Source organism: Brachyistius frenatus, unplaced genomic scaffold (genome assembly GCF_029030835.1).
Source record: "Brachyistius frenatus isolate BFR_SWC_R1_liver_20210118 unplaced genomic scaffold, ASM2903083v1 Contig_37, whole genome shotgun sequence".
Taxonomy (NCBI): domain Eukaryota; kingdom Metazoa; phylum Chordata; class Actinopteri; family Embiotocidae; genus Brachyistius; species Brachyistius frenatus.
Genome location: NW_027210636.1, coordinates 3,185,335 through 3,200,406, shown reverse-complemented (window position 1 = coordinate 3,200,406; position 15,072 = coordinate 3,185,335). Strand labels below are relative to the sequence as shown.

General features: G+C 41.7%; 1 protein-coding gene across 2 annotated transcripts; it reads right to left on the bottom strand.

The window, feature by feature from the left end:
- Nucleotides 1–2,707: 2,707 nt before the first annotated feature.
- Nucleotides 2,708–14,121, bottom strand: tbx1 (T-box transcription factor 1). 2 transcript variants are annotated; one of them, XM_069701623.1, is made up of 8 exons: nt 13,594–14,121; nt 11,923–12,313; nt 9,538–9,639; nt 8,948–9,119; nt 7,665–7,820; nt 6,481–6,548; nt 5,765–5,865; nt 2,708–4,924 (listed from the first exon to the last, which is right to left on the bottom strand). In XM_069701623.1, exons 1-8 carry the CDS (start codon nt 13,901–13,903, stop codon nt 4,542–4,544), a joined length of 1,683 nt encoding a protein of 560 aa, XP_069557724.1. In that variant the 5' UTR covers nt 13,904–14,121; the 3' UTR covers nt 2,708–4,541. The 2 variants fall into 2 exon arrangements, with proteins under 2 accessions (XP_069557724.1, XP_069557725.1); XM_069701624.1 differs by having other exon boundaries at nt 11,923–12,262.
- Nucleotides 14,122–15,072: the final 951 nt, after the last annotated feature.

Below are 15,072 nucleotides of genomic sequence, written 5' to 3'. Positions count from 1 at the left end.
ATACCTTTTGTCCCTGACCCCTCTGGTGACATCTTGCACTCGTAATAGCTTCCTAACTCTCCTGTTGGCTTTGAACAAACACCAGAGGTGGTGCGGGCCAGCTTCCGTCCATTCTCTGATAAATCAAATCCATTGGCGCAGATGTCTGCTGAATGGAGCGGACAGCAACCCACCGGCCTCACAAGCGCCCGGTGGACCTCATAAATCACCTCATAATGGATCGTTTAGGAAGTCAATAAACGGGACAGGGAGACCGTCTGCACAATAGGCCCTGTGCTTCACTTATCACCCAACGTGTGTCTTCCCTGGCCTTTAAGGTCAGAGGTCAGCGCGGCTTTGGGATCGAACATAATCCGGTGGGTTGCACGGGTGTTTCTCTCTCTCTAAGCCTGCCGTCAGAGCTAAGATGTCACACTGCGCCTGATTATTTAGAAAAACCTAGAAGAATGGTTTTAGGAAAATAATCCTTTCTGTACAAGCCAAGACCAATGTTTCACCTCACGGTTTAGTTGGCTTTATTTATTGTTTCACATGTGATTTAATAGGAATGTATCAAGTCTCCTCCTCTGTGGTGGTGATGTGTTTTGATGTTCCACATAAAATGTCCGTCAGCAACCTCATGCACAGCGTAAACCCTTCTGTACTTGGTGTGTGCGTGTGTGTGTGTGTGTGTGTGTGTGTGTGTGTGTGTGTGGGGGAGACGGGGGTGATATGTGAAATACGTGTTCTGTTGTTTAGGTGGAGGATGGAGGTCAGTTTTACCTGTCTTTTTTTTTTTTTTTTTTAATAACTGTCCCCTGATACCGCAGCAGAAACCCTGCGGGCCTGATAGATCCGTCACGACAGATGTTCCAGATGCAGCCGAGCGTCAAGTGATGTTTCACGGCGCACTATCATCCATCCCTTACCTCTTCGTACCCCGGTCCTCGGCACCCTGTCTCTGCTGGATCCCGTGACGTGCTGGCAGCGCGGCGGAACTGAGCAGGTCGGTCTTGTCCGTGTGAAATGAATGAAACGTTGAAATGTTTTCCTTGAAAGTGTCCCAGGCTTGTTGAAAGCAGGGCTGCGCATATTTAGGTGCGCGAGTGGAACTGTAACGTGTAATGTGCGTATAATCGAATATGTTTTCCAACAGAGAGACCATACTGATTTTATTTAGCTGATATTGACGTGCAATTCATTATAATTTCTGCAGTAGGCGCAATTTCCTCAATTTTCCACTGCTGGAAGGCTGAAAATGTCAAGTCCACCTAAACTGATGCATTATATACCAGACACACACTTTTATTAAGAGTGCTTTTGAGGATGCAGCACATAAAAGACATTTTCATCGCTGCATAGGCTCATAGTTTGGTGCAACAACAGACAACCGAGAGCATAGCAGGTCAAAAGAAAACTGTGTGAACAAACAATAGAGTTCTGCAGCAAATATGACATACCTGTACTTTCAATGTTTGCATTTACATTCTGCGCCATTACAATTCAGAGAGTAAGATTGTCTTTCACGCCACTGCATTTATTTAGAAACTTTAGTTCATAGTTATTTTAAGATTGTACAAGTAAGATGATCTTATGAAGTCTGATGTATTGTTATGTTAAATCAGCCAAAAGTTTATAATGTCACTTACATTAGTTGTATTTTGTAAAATGCTGCTTGTTAATGCATCTGTAATAATAATAATCCAATCATATAATAACACAGACAGAGTTATTATTTCAGTGCTTTGGAGTCTAAAATACATGTTACTTGAATAACAGTTTTAAGGCAGGCCTTTCAACTGATTATTAATTAATTTAGCAGTAATGCTGTTATTGTTTATGTAAAGCCTGTGCATACTTTCTCCTTTACAGATTTATTATTACGTCACTTTCTTAGTTGTGAATTGATTGAAGCCCTCGTACAGTCGACCTTCAGCTGTTCTTCTAATGCTGGAAGCTCCAGAGTTGGATTTAATGAAGAATATTGATGCGTTTAAATCCAGTTGAACTAATATTTTGAATTAAGTTAAAGTATGTAGTGGGTATTGAAATCACGAGGTCCTATTAAATATTTTTTTCTATTAATAAGGATAAAGTTACTCATTATATTCCTGTAATTCTCTGAAAATAGAACTGCTGGAAGTTTTCTTGTTGTGGTTCCAGACATGAAGTCACAGTTATCCTTATTTAGACTGGTTCCACTAAATATTACGTGCACCAGCAGTCTCACTGATGTGTCCTCTGTGCTGTGAAACCTATAATCGGACTGAAAGTAGCCTTTTGACCCTTCTTACCTCACATCCCCCCCCCCCCGCGATCCCCCGGCGGTGCAGGGATAAACCGGTATCGTCTCGCGGTGCTTCTCGGCTTCTGACTAGCAGATCCTCGACACATCCAGGATAGGTTTTACATCTCCAGACTACCGGTTCCCAATCAGACGCACAGCAACATGAAATATTACGCTGAAAAGGTTGGCTATTTGTGATGCTAGGAAATAATAATATATATTTTTTTAACTGTTTATACAAGGCTTCATTATGATTCAAAGTAAAAAAGAAAAAAAAAAGAAAGTATTTTAACACTGATAAACTAAAAAAAAAAAAAAAAAAAAAGTAGTGCTTTATAAATTGTTCGCCAGTCAAAATAAAAACTTTTATGATAGGGCTAAGTAGCTAGCAAGATTAAAATGAATTGTCATTGGTCATTGTCTTCATCATAAAGTTTCATTGCAGAGTAAATCAAAGCTTTAGTCACCACCCACACAAACAAAAACAAAAAAACCCTCTACAATCAATTAGCCTGAGTTTAAATGAGTGGAAACATTATTTAACCTTTGACACCTTTACAAGCCATTAAACAGTCAGAGGTCAGGCGCCCTCGGGCATCCTTTTCCCGGCTCTCTGCTCACAGGCAGGCGGGTTCACGGAAGAAAAAAGACATTATTGAAATGAATCATTAGGTTATGTTTCCCCTTTGTATCGTGACAGGCTCAAATCCCAAAGCAGACTCTTTTTCTCTTTTTTTTTTTCCCCCTAAAACGAGATTAACCTCAGCAACAGAGCATTCCTCACAGGACTTCAAATAGGACATGGAAATGTCTGTTCAGATAGGAGGAGGGTCACGTTCTCAAAATATCGCCCGACTGTCCCATTAAATATGAGCAATGATATCCTTTTGGGCGGGGGGGGGGGGAAGGGAAATGTTAGCGCTGTCGTCTTTCCAGTTTGTGTGTCATATTTTCTGGGAATTTTGTGCTGGGTAACACAAAATTCTGAATTTACAATATTTAAATAATTGTTTTATTAAATGATTTGCGCACAAGTACGAGGTCTAAAATGCTCAAAATGTCCAATAAGTCATTTGTATTTAATTTATTTATGCAGACATTTCTCTGCAAGAATGACGTTTTAAAATTCTGTCTTGCATCAAATTTGATTCATTAATCAACTCAACTGCAGTCTGTAACGTGACCACAGCTCTCATGGTTTATTACAACTAAAGAGGGAAGTGTGTGTTGAAGTCGGGCGAATCACTGATGAGTGCGTTTTTGCGTGTGTCTGCGTTTTTCAGAAACCCAGGTGCAGATTTCAACATCTGAACTACAGTGTGGTCTGATGTTTTGACAGCTTCCAGGTCCGGCAGGAGCAGCGGACACCTCAACCTACTTCAACAGGCCGAATCCGGTCAGAGAACCTCGAACAATGCTATCAGTGAGGTAAGCTGCTTTTTTTTGGGGTGCTTTTTTGGAAACCCTCCCCCTTCAGCAGTGCAACAGCAAGACGGGAATCTGAATGGAAGATTGGCACAAAGACCTTTTTTTTTTTTTTTTTTTTTATGAATTACAAGTATTTAATGTTTATTTTACAGATACAGAACAGTCATTCTGCTTCATTTATTTACTTTGAATTGCTGCAAGTCAGTGCCATGGTACAAGCTTCTCAGAGCGGCTCAAGATGTTCACAACGTTTCAAAATCAAATCTCCATTTTTTTTTTTTTTTTCTTTTTTTTTTTTTTTCCTTTCCTCAAACAAAAACATTTCGATGTGTTTCGACACCTTCTCTGGTGAGCTCAACATGCAAACATCTCGTCTACCTAAAGTTGATGGACTATATAACATATGGCTTTTTTGAAAGCAATAAAAACAAAGGCAAATCAAAAAGTGCATCCAACACACAAAAAAAAAAAAAAAAAAAAAAAAAAAAAAGAATTCAATTCCAGTCTGTGATTGTCCGTGTGGAGGACAGGTCCTTCCTGTCTCCTCTGTTTGCTGGCTCAATGTCTGCACCGCTCAGGTAGGAGGTGGCCGATGTAGAGCTATCGCCATTAGAGTTCAAAGGTCAGAGCAGACCTCTTGGAGGACTTAGAGCAGGTGCCCGAGCTTAAGCGCACAGATGCATTTCCTTTAAATAAATACGGCGGGGTTTATCCAGCAGAGAGTGTTCCAGCCTGCGATCGCACCCCTCAGGTTGCAGAAGCCATCAATAGACAGGATTGTGTTGCCTCTCCCGCCTGTTTCCGTTCCCACAGCGCCGTGCGGCCTTCGTTGGGTGGACAACAGTCATTATCTGGGCCCGTAGTCGTAGTTAGAGGGCCCGCTGGTGGCTGAGTACATGTTAGTTGTGGCGGGGTTCATGTGGTGGTGGTACGTGTGTCCTCTGATGCCGGGTATCGGGTACGGCGACGGCCTGGTTTTGGCTCCCAGGTAGTGTTCGTAGGTGGTGGGGTACTTGTAGGGGTGGTGGTGCAGGGTGTCCGGGGGTAGAGAGTGGGGGTCCGGCCGGAGGTCGTGCGGAGGGCTGGGTCGGCCGCTGGTCAGCGGGACGGCGTGGAGGCCCCCCGGGACGGGCAGGGCGGGGCTGAGGACCCGGGACATGAGCTGGTGAGCCGGGTCGGCGTGTATCGGTGTGCCGCTGGGGTCGCGCTCGTACTCCCGCCTGCTGTCCTCTGTGGAGACACGAGAACAGTCAGAGACATTTGGACACTTTGTACCAGCACGTTGTGTATTTTTCCCGCTGTATGAATACACTGTTATGATAGGCGCAGGTTTTTGAACGGGTGTTTTGGGCTTAAAGCCACTGATCATTTTCACTAGACACATTTGCACAATCATTTCTCATTTCCCGACTGTAATACCTACATTTATTATCTTATTTACAAAGAGAATGCAGTATTTTGATCATTTTTCGAGATAGAGGTCTGCACAGAAAAATGCAATTATAAATCATCTTTTATCATAAAAATAATATGCATACAAAATTATGCATTTCACTCAAAACGTTACGAAATAAATTCTGAATATGAGCTTTTCACTTGAGACTATAGTTAAGAAATTCCTTCCTGCGTATCAGATTTTTTTTTTTACTTTTTTATGTCAACCTAAAGCTCTCAATTTAATAAACACGTAATTGATCAAATTATCATGACTGAACTAATGAATACATCCGTCATCATCACGTCAAGAAAACCTCATTTTCATTTCATCTTTTTCTGCGTTATGAAGCGGTGGTCGGTTCTATTACAGCATAAGAACCTCTATTATGTTGGCAGTGGATGACACTGACTGGCTGATACGTGATGTTTAATTAAAAGCCAGCTTTGGCCCGTTACTGCGACTGCTCCACTGCACTTCAGTTAAGCATAGAAATAAATAAAGGAAACACGTGAAGTTAGCCAACAACTTGAGGGTAAAACATGACTTTAAAATGCTGAATAACTTAATGTGACTGTGGGCATGTTCGACAGCAGGCTTTGGTTTTGAAATGAAATAAAGAGCGAGCTGCAGACCTTTCTCTGTGCCGTTCTGCTGAGGGGGAGATGACATTGGGTTTCTTGTTCTGGCAAAGGCACTCATTATTGGCAGAGAGCCTGGCCTGTGATTCCTGGGCCTGCAGCAGGGAGAATGGATTCAGTTACTCACTTAATGAACGTCAAGGGCACAATTCCTTTATTATATATTAAAATGACGAATGCGCATTTGAAGATTTCACATCGATGCATGTAATGAGCATTTACACATTGACAGAACCATAATTTACGTTCAATGAAATGTGAAGGGACCCGTTACGGGACTCAGATTTGAACCTCATCATGTATACTTGAGTGTAACTGCTCAGTTAATGCTCGTAAGAGAAAAGTAATTTGAGTATTTTGCAGAGCTGGATAAACAGCATTTTGGAACAAAATCTCTGCGTTTGTTTCATTGGTCTGAGTTCACCGGATGGGTGGGGTTTTCGCCCCACGGTGATAATTCCGAGTGTGTGGTAATTTATCAGTGACAGAAAAACACAGTCGATTGACTTTCAAACAATATCCAGTGATTTCTAACATTCCCGGCGACATGGTTTTCTTTTCTGTGACAAACTTCACCCACCTGCCACCTGCGTGAGTTAAAACCAACAATAAAACTATTTTTTGCCTCAGCTTTCAGACCTGATGTACATTTTTTACCACCGGGTGGAAACATGCCAATAAGACAGTGATACGTGAGTGTAAATGCTCACCAGTCCTCTGGGTCACAGTCCCTGAAGCCCTTTGCAAAGGGATTACTGGCAATCTTCAGCTGCGTAATCTGAAATGCAAGAGGCAACATGAAATAAACCTCAGCGTCAAACACAACGTGGCTGCGACTTAGTCATTGCTCGTGATTATCTGAAAAGACTGCAGCGATGGTGTAGCTCTGTCTTAAATGACACATTTTAACACGAGTTGGGATTTAATCAAATATTTAAGTAAACAGCAGTATAGGAATCACGTCCATTTCATTTTTAGTCAAAAACAGATACATCTATAAACTGTCAATTTGTAATTTTAAAAATGATTTTATTATTATACTCTTCTTTAATATTTACAGCTGCATAACATCCTGTGTGCAGTTTTCTATACAGTCAGTGCAGAGTACCAATCATACATTTTTTTTTAAATATTTGTCCAATAGGTTTATTACCACCGTCATCATTTTACTACTTTTCAAATCGAATTCCTGTATAATTGTATCTCCATTTCATTCATCTCGTTATAAAATGACTCAAATGACCCATTCGAGTTTAAAAGTAAAACTTCCACTTTGGAAAATCTGTAACATTTAACGTCCCTCAGTTATTTCATTTTTTGTTGTTGTTGTTGTTGTTGTTGGCCAGAACACCGTGTGGTGACGGCAATATTACAATCAGTGCGCCCACTCCCACACTCTTGGACTGCTGGTGGGAAATTGTTGAAAGGAAGCGAGTTTTATTGTAACGTTTCACTCGTTAGGAGTCGCTCCGAATAACCGACGAACGCACTGATGTGCGAATCTAAACAGAGCAGAAGCTGATGGAAAACAGAGCAGGGACGACGCAGGAAAAAGGAAACCGTTGTGCGCGCAGACCAACATTTACGCACAAAAAAGGGCGTCATGAAAGAGACTGCAGCCCTAAAACTAAAACTGAACTGAATCATTCACTAACGATGACGCACAATTTAGCGCCGCGGTTAGAAAAACTGCCCATTTTTGACAAATAAAAAAAATAAGAAAATCTGTATTTATTCATAAATAGTTGACTTGAATGTGCCTTGCGCTGCTGTTTTTCTCGCGGCATCGCAGTAATATTCCCACCAACGTTTCAACAATATTCGCAGCGGCTCTCCTGCGTTCCTGCGCATCAGGGCCACGTGAGTTTAATACGAGGTTACCGAAGCTGCTTACCCGGTGGTTCTGGTAGGCTGTGACCGCCGTGAAACGGGTTTCCTCAAAAACAAAGGTTTTGTAATTCTCCTCTGCGTACTTCTCGCTGTCCTTGCGGGGATCCACGTAGACCACGTGAAACCTGGGCTGGTAGCGGTGCATGGAGTTCAGGATGATCTGGAGGGAGGGGAGGGGGGGGGGGGTGAAGGATTAAAAGCTTAAATTCCAGAGGACGACTATTTTGGACGAGTGCTTGATTATTAAAAAAACAACAACAACAACAACAAAAAAAAAAACCAAATACAAAAGTAATGATAGCTCAACATTTTAGTAAACTAAAATAATATGGTGAAGATCAAACGGGGACTTGTACCTACAACATATTTTAGAGGTGATTTAAACACCATCAACAATCTCCAAGATTTTGGACATAAGCAGAATAAAAGCTCCAAAATGCAGCAATATGCAGATCAGTTTAAAACTGATGTTTTTCTAACGACCGGCGTGTAATAGGTTATTTTCCAACTCTCGTGTAAACACCTCCAAGGCCCTGGAGTAATAATGTCGACGTTAACTAATCGTTTTATCGTCCCGTGGTGGACTCTCTGGACACATCTCCATTTATGTCTCATCCTTTTCATTATTTACTTAAATTATACCCCGCCAAAAAACGGAAAATTTCCCGTTTCCCTCCGATTTCTCAACTATTGCGGTGACAAGGTTGGACTCAGTCAGAGTGGAAGAAGGGGCTGAAAGAATTTCCAGTGGTGAAATATTCCACTTCCTTAAACCGTCGTTCAGTTTGGGAATAAAAAAATAATAATAAAAAAAAAAGCGTCGTGTGCGGAGCGAAAAGAAGCTTTTGGCAACATCCGACTATTAGTCAGAATATCAAAGTTTTATTAGTGTTTAATCATTTGTATCAATCAGTTTGAGGGCGAATAAAATTGCTCAACAATTCCTGAACAGTTCTGTTGACACTTATTGTGTCTAAATAGTAAGTTATAATTATTACGGTTACAGCATTTTACCCTCTTAAAGTGTCAATCAAACTGAAACCGCCAATAATAATTCAACTATTATGCTCCTCGATATTTAATTAGCATTTCTACTATTATTACAGCCAATTAAATAACTTCATTTTTGCAACAACAAAAAAAAATTTGCATTGTGCCTTTTAAAGCCGTCGGTACATGATATTGTCATTTCATGCAAACTTTAGAGAATAAAGGACTCGTACTGTTTGTTTTTCTGGTCAAAATTCGATCTGTTTCTCGCGCATTTGCTTCCTGCAGTGTACTCACATGTCCGTTGTCGTCCAGCAGGTTGTTAGTTAATTTAAGTTTATCAAAGGAGACGATCTGCTTCATCCACTGCGCGCCTTTGGCCGGAGAGTCCGGGTGGTAATGGACCCTGCCCGGTGTGGCGGGATCAGCTTTACCCGCCACCAGCCACGACGAGCTGTGAAAAGCATACCTGCAGGGACAAATAAAAGCACATAAGACACAAGGTGATAAGCTATTTGTAACGCCTGCAAAATGTATGTGCACGTGAAGACAAACTAAGGCTGCATAGAAATATAGATCATTATCACTGCAAAGGACAAATGTGACACTGACTTTATTTTTGAATGTCAACATTTAGCTCTCAACGTATTTCTAGTACGAACTGGGTAATTATGGAAATTATGTTATACTCTAAATATATAACTATACTAATAACGTGCATGCATTTATATACTCATAAATTATTGTATATATTTGTTCATTCTTTTAATTCGCTGGTTAAATTTAATAGTGTCAGGTCAGGTTTGTGCGCCTCAGTAAAAAAAAACAACCTCCACAGGAGCACAGTGTTACAGTTCTGTCTGGACTGAGGACAAACTAAAAGTTACCTGTAACGTTTGTCATCTACAGGCAGGAAGTCCATCAGGAGCATGTAGTCAGCCATGGGATCCATCCCAAATATTTTCACTTGGAAAGTTGGAAACATTCTCCTGACAAAGAAAAAAAACAAAGAAAAAAACAGGACGGTTTTTAGATTGTTTTTAATTCTGTCATTTAGTGCACATCTAGCTGTTATGGCCTCATTTCTAAACCTGGATCATCAGTGTGTGTGTGTGTGTGTGTGTGTGTGTGTGCGCGCGCGTGTGCGTGTGTGTGTGTGGCGGTGTTCATTATTTGAATTATATGGAATTAATTCAGAAAAGACTGCAAATGGTTGTGCCAAAGTATATATATATATATTTTTTTTTTTAAAAAACAGCATTCCCTTTGTATGAAGACGTGATGTAGCTGCAGGCCTAGTAGGGCTTAATTTTAAAGCTACAAGAAGACAGAGACTTCAAGCAATTGAAAATGACGTGATTCCGTTCGTGCGTAACCGGATAAAACTCTCCCTGATCTGAACGGAGTTGTGCGTTCGTTGCCTTTTAGCTGCGCTTTTCAAACTTCTGGCAGAGCACTTTAACGTCTCTGCTGGTCTTTTGATGAACTCCAGATACACGAAGGCCCACTCGCATGTAAATACACACGTGCACACGCGCGTTATTTGTGTAGGATCAGGTGTGAGAGTCATTGGCGAGTTCAGTCGTGGATTTGAGCTTTTTATCATCTGGATTGAGAGCAAAAAAAAAACAAAAAAAAATATGCAGAATTGATTTTCATGCAAACAACTCTGAACGTTTAAAGGCATGATGATAAATCAGTGCCCCCCCCCCCCCCCCCCTCCCTCTGTTAATTTACTAACAGCGCTTTGGCTCCAGAAATTAGACTGAAACACTTGTGCAAAATTTGCTTTTAAGTTTTGATCACCGCCTCTGCACTCAAACTTCTTTTTTTTTTTTTCACCTTGAACTACACACAGCGTGTAAAGCAGATCCATATACCCCAAAGAACATGAGTTGAAAGTTCAGTAATCCGCCGAGTCAGTGAAAGGGATCCTAAAATCAACGCTCAATTAACGTCAGTGTTGTGGCTAGGTGAGGCTGAAGGAGCCTTTAAAGTGCTCTGCTGCAGATCTCCTTTCTCCTGTCAGGCAGGCAGAGCGGGAAACTCAACCCTCACTTTCAGGATTAAAGCAATTACCTCACGTCTCCTTATATTATTATAATACACAATCACAATTTTGTGTTCACTGGTCGAAAATAACAGTGGACTGAATGTATTTTATTGGCTCTCAGCAAGGGTCAGAGGTCAAAGTTGGAAAGAATTTGGTCCCGGCAAAGCAGAATAAAGTATTAATTCTCTAGTTTAAAAAAAACAACAACCTATCTAATCAAATTGTTATTTAATTAATGTCCAAAAAAAACAAAAACAAAAAAACAGATTCAGTGTATTTATGTAGTTTATGTGACCAAAATTGACTTGTGAGACCGAGGAGGGCGCGAAGCAGCCAGACGCGCCAATAACGAGGAAATAAAGTAAAAAGGCACGAATAAAACAAACAGAACAGCAGCACTGTTAACCGGCTTCGCAGGAACTGATCTCCGTTCCCACATGTAAAGTACTCATAGATTAAAGGCCACGACGAGCCGAGAGTCCAGCTATCCTCATTAGATCTATAAAAAAAAAACGCAGCAGGATCAGATCTGCACGGTGTTTATCGCTGACACGCACACAAGAACACGCATCCATACACGCCTATTTCGACCTTGTCTTTATCTCCAGCAGCTGGAAGCGTGTCGAGTATTTTATAAAGACAAAGAGATGAAGTCTTATTATTTATTATTATTTATAAAAGCAAATGGTCAACTGTTCATTGCTTTAAAACTAATAATAGGTCTTAATGTGCATTAAAGCAACATGACGATTCGTGTTTACTGTTCAACAATGCTGAGCAGTTTCACCAACGTGTGCACCCATATATATATATATATATATATATATATATATATATATATATATAGCCTGTTATTGATCCATGAATGTTATTTTCAGGAGAATAATATCAGAACAACGCATTTACCATTACTTTGGTTTCTTATATATCAAATTATATATATATTTCATAATTTAAAAACAGTTCGACGAGATCAAAATAAATATCCGGCATGTTTGATTTGTGTCTTTAGCCTAAATGCTAAAAAAAAAAAAAAAAAAAGTAGTAGTAAATTTGGTCTTTTCGTGACATGACTCTTCCTTTAATCAGGATATCGAGTAATATTATGTGCCACAGTAAAGTATATTCCACTGTATGATTTTTTTTTTTTTTTTCGGTCTACCCATAAAGACATGAGGAGAAAAGTAACTTTTGCTGCCCGTGCGTAACGTGCACTCACCTGCCAGCCTTGGTCACGATCATCTCCGTCCCCAGCTGATTAAATTCGTCCCATAAAGCTTTCATCTCCAGCTGCACGTTAATGTTGGCAACTTTTGGGTTCTTCTTCACTAAAGTTTTGCTGTTCGGCGTGGAGTTGGAGGACGACGAGGAGCAGTTGGGAGTCCCGGTGTCGCTCGGCGGGGCCTGGCCCGGGTTCGATCCCGGGTAGTTGTAGTTGTGCTGCGCGGCCGGGCAGGGCTCGAAGTGGGACTCATGTTGGCTGTAGGGGTCCCCGGGGGACGGGGAGAGGTGGTAGCCGCCCGGCGTGTTGAGGCTGCTCAGGCTGCTCGTCGTGAAGGCTGCAACATCGCAAAAATGGGACAGCTGCGTCAGCCACGGACTGGAAATGGCTGAAATCATCCCAGAAAACCGGATTTACTGAATATGCCTTGTTACTTTCAATCGGTTAAAACACAGATAGCAAAAGCAGAAGCGGGATTCAGTGATCTCCAGATGAAGACGTCAGGCACAAATGCACCCCTTCTGGTTTAAAAAGTTTCCGTCTCGGTTGTTCATTAGTCCCTGAGTTTGCATCCACTGCCTGCATGCTACAGGCTGCCGGATTCTAAAATAGCAGACGTCCGAAAAGTGACGAAATGTTTCCAAAAGCCGCGGAGGTACACACACAAAAAAAAAAAAAAAAAAAAAAAAAAAAAAGAAACAATCTCTGATCTGTTCGCAGAAAACGAGCATCGAGCGCGCGTGAATCGGTGTTTGCTTGGGATCGATCGCGCTGCGAGCGGCCTCTGTTGTGCGCTGCTGCAGTGTGTTACGCTGCAACCCAGTCTCCTCTCTTATCTGACGCAGAGGGCCTCCCCTTTGCGATAAAAACCGGTTCTTATTTCTATTTAGATAAGGAACTGCAGGTAATGTGCCTTTTCCTCGCCTTGGGACGAGACTGATTGACAGAGAAGTGCGCCCCTTTTTAATGGGCTTTCCGGCACCCATTTAACTTTTGGATAAGGGTATCGCCCACATCAACCCCCGTTAACAAACAAAAGAGGATCTGGCCGGCAGAGCGGAGTGTAAACGCTTAACAAGGTAAACACACATTGATTTGCATGAACAAACAAACAGGTAGCAGGTGACCGTTGCTTTCTCGTTATGGACAAAAAAAAGACGTATGGGGTTGTGCATACAACCCCCCCCCCCCACCCTCCCCCGTCTGAGCTGCATATAGTTATTATGGTCTGTTTTACCATTACGCACGGGGTGCCCGTGGAAACCCTCCTCTTTTTTGGCTTCATGTTCAATATCTGTGATCTTGGCCACAAATTAAAGTTGACTATTGGTGCAACGCTTTAGGGTTTTGGAATTGGAACCTTTTTTTTTTCACACTCTGGCTACTTTGTTTGCAGACTTGTCCTCCCTGATGGCGATCATTGAATCTGCATTATTTTAATAATGGGCCAACTGTGCCAGTTTTTTTGTTGTTTTTTTTTTAAAACAATAATTCCTTCCATGCATTCCAAACAACGCACCAATGTGTGTGTGTGTGTTTTTTTTTTTTTTTTTGCGCATTTGTACGTTTTAAAATGTCGATGAACCGAGCAAACCTCAGGGTTTTATGTCATTTTGGGTAATGTACACATGCTGCAACAGCTCTATGGGCATCAACAAATGAATTTACCTTCCATTTCCCGGGTGACAGTGCTGTAGTGCATTTTAAAGGAACTGTGGTTGTGCAGGTCTGGCTTGTATAGGCCGGCGCTCTGTTTCTCAAACGCTGCGTTTCCTGCTTGCTCTGCAGCCGAAATCAGAGAGGCAATACTGAAAGCATTAGCCTTTGGAGAGAGGGGACCGCCGTCGTCCATAGGCAGGGGATCGGAGTCGTTAAAAGCTGTCCCTTCTCCTCCTCCTCCTCCTCCTCCTCCTCCTCCGCCGCCGCTTTTCAACCGCACAGAAAGCAGGAGAAGGCTGCGCACAATGGAGAGGAACATGCGCTGAAACGGGGTTGCTCACATTCCGCCACCGGCGCTCCGTAGGTGCGAGATTCGGTGTTGCTCAGTCCTCAAAGTATTCCCACAGCTAATGTGAAAAGGCAGAAAAGCTCGTCGATGCTCAGATTCGTTTGGCGAAGCCCTCAACGCGTCCCGGCGTCAAAACATAGTTCATCCGCAGAGAAGTTGAGAGTACGCTTCCCTTGTTTCTCCTCCGGTCGCTGTCGGGGTGGTGTCATCTGAGTCCTGCCTTGAGGAGAAGCTACTGCAGCTACGAGAATGTCAAAAAAAAAAAAAAAAAAAAAAAAGAAGTGAGCGAGATCCACGCCTCCCCCTGCACAACCAGGAAAAAAAAAAAAAAAAAAAAAGTGTCCGCGCTCTGCTCTGGATGTTTTATTTCAATAAGACCTTGTCAGTCATTTTGAATTGAACTCCCAACGTCATTGAAATGTCCGGCTTCAAAGAGCGCCACTTTTCTAGTAAATTATGGGACTGTATATGCGTCTCCACATTTCAGCCATCTAATCCCAGACAGGCTTCTCCCGCCGGGAACAGTTCGCCTGGAACATCAGAGGCTTGCAGTGCAAAAAAACAACAACAACAAAAAACATAAAGTTTGAGTCTTTTACGCGAGTGTTGAGTCTAAAAATGTAATTTTTATTTAAACAAGGTTGGAAACGCACAAAAGAAAACAAGTTCATTCGCAGTGTTTGCGTCTGTTTTATATGTTTTCTGAGTCAAATATTGCAAAGAAATAAGAATACGGTGTTTAATTCAAGTAGAACAACTATATTTATCCAAGTGAACAGGATACAAGTAAAATGTGGCACAAATTAGATTTTTATTTTTTTTATTTTTTAAAAAGGTTCACTAATTCTAGACTTTAATGTGACTTATATACATTAGTGGTTGTTTTATTCAAACATCCATCTGCTTTCTTGTTTATTTACACTTTTCCAAAGCAACATGACGTCATATTCAGTCATTTATCTCAGATTTACGCAGATCTTTTACCCTTTAGCCACCTTGCTATACGCACAGGCAGACACAAATATTGTACTGAGCTAAACACCCTCCTTGCAGTCAGTAAACAAGAGAGAAACACACGTGGCATTTGAGCCCGGAGCTGGACTTGACCTCTCCTCCTCCTCCTCCTCCTCCTCCCGCCT

Bases quoted from the DNA above. Each gene is read 5' to 3' on its own strand.
- tbx1 (XM_069701623.1), bottom strand. From the start codon at position 13,903: ATGTTCCTCTCCATTGTGCGCAGCCTTCTCCTGCTTTCTGTGCGGTTG. The intron at 6,549-7,664 runs GTAAGCAGCTTC...CTTGCATTTCAG, and splicing joins CAGCCTACCAGAACCACCGG to ATTACGCAGCTGAAGATTGC. The intron at 5,866-6,480 runs GTGAGCATTTAC...TCCCTGCTGCAG, and splicing joins GACTGTGACCCAGAGGACTG to GCCCAGGAATCACAGGCCAG.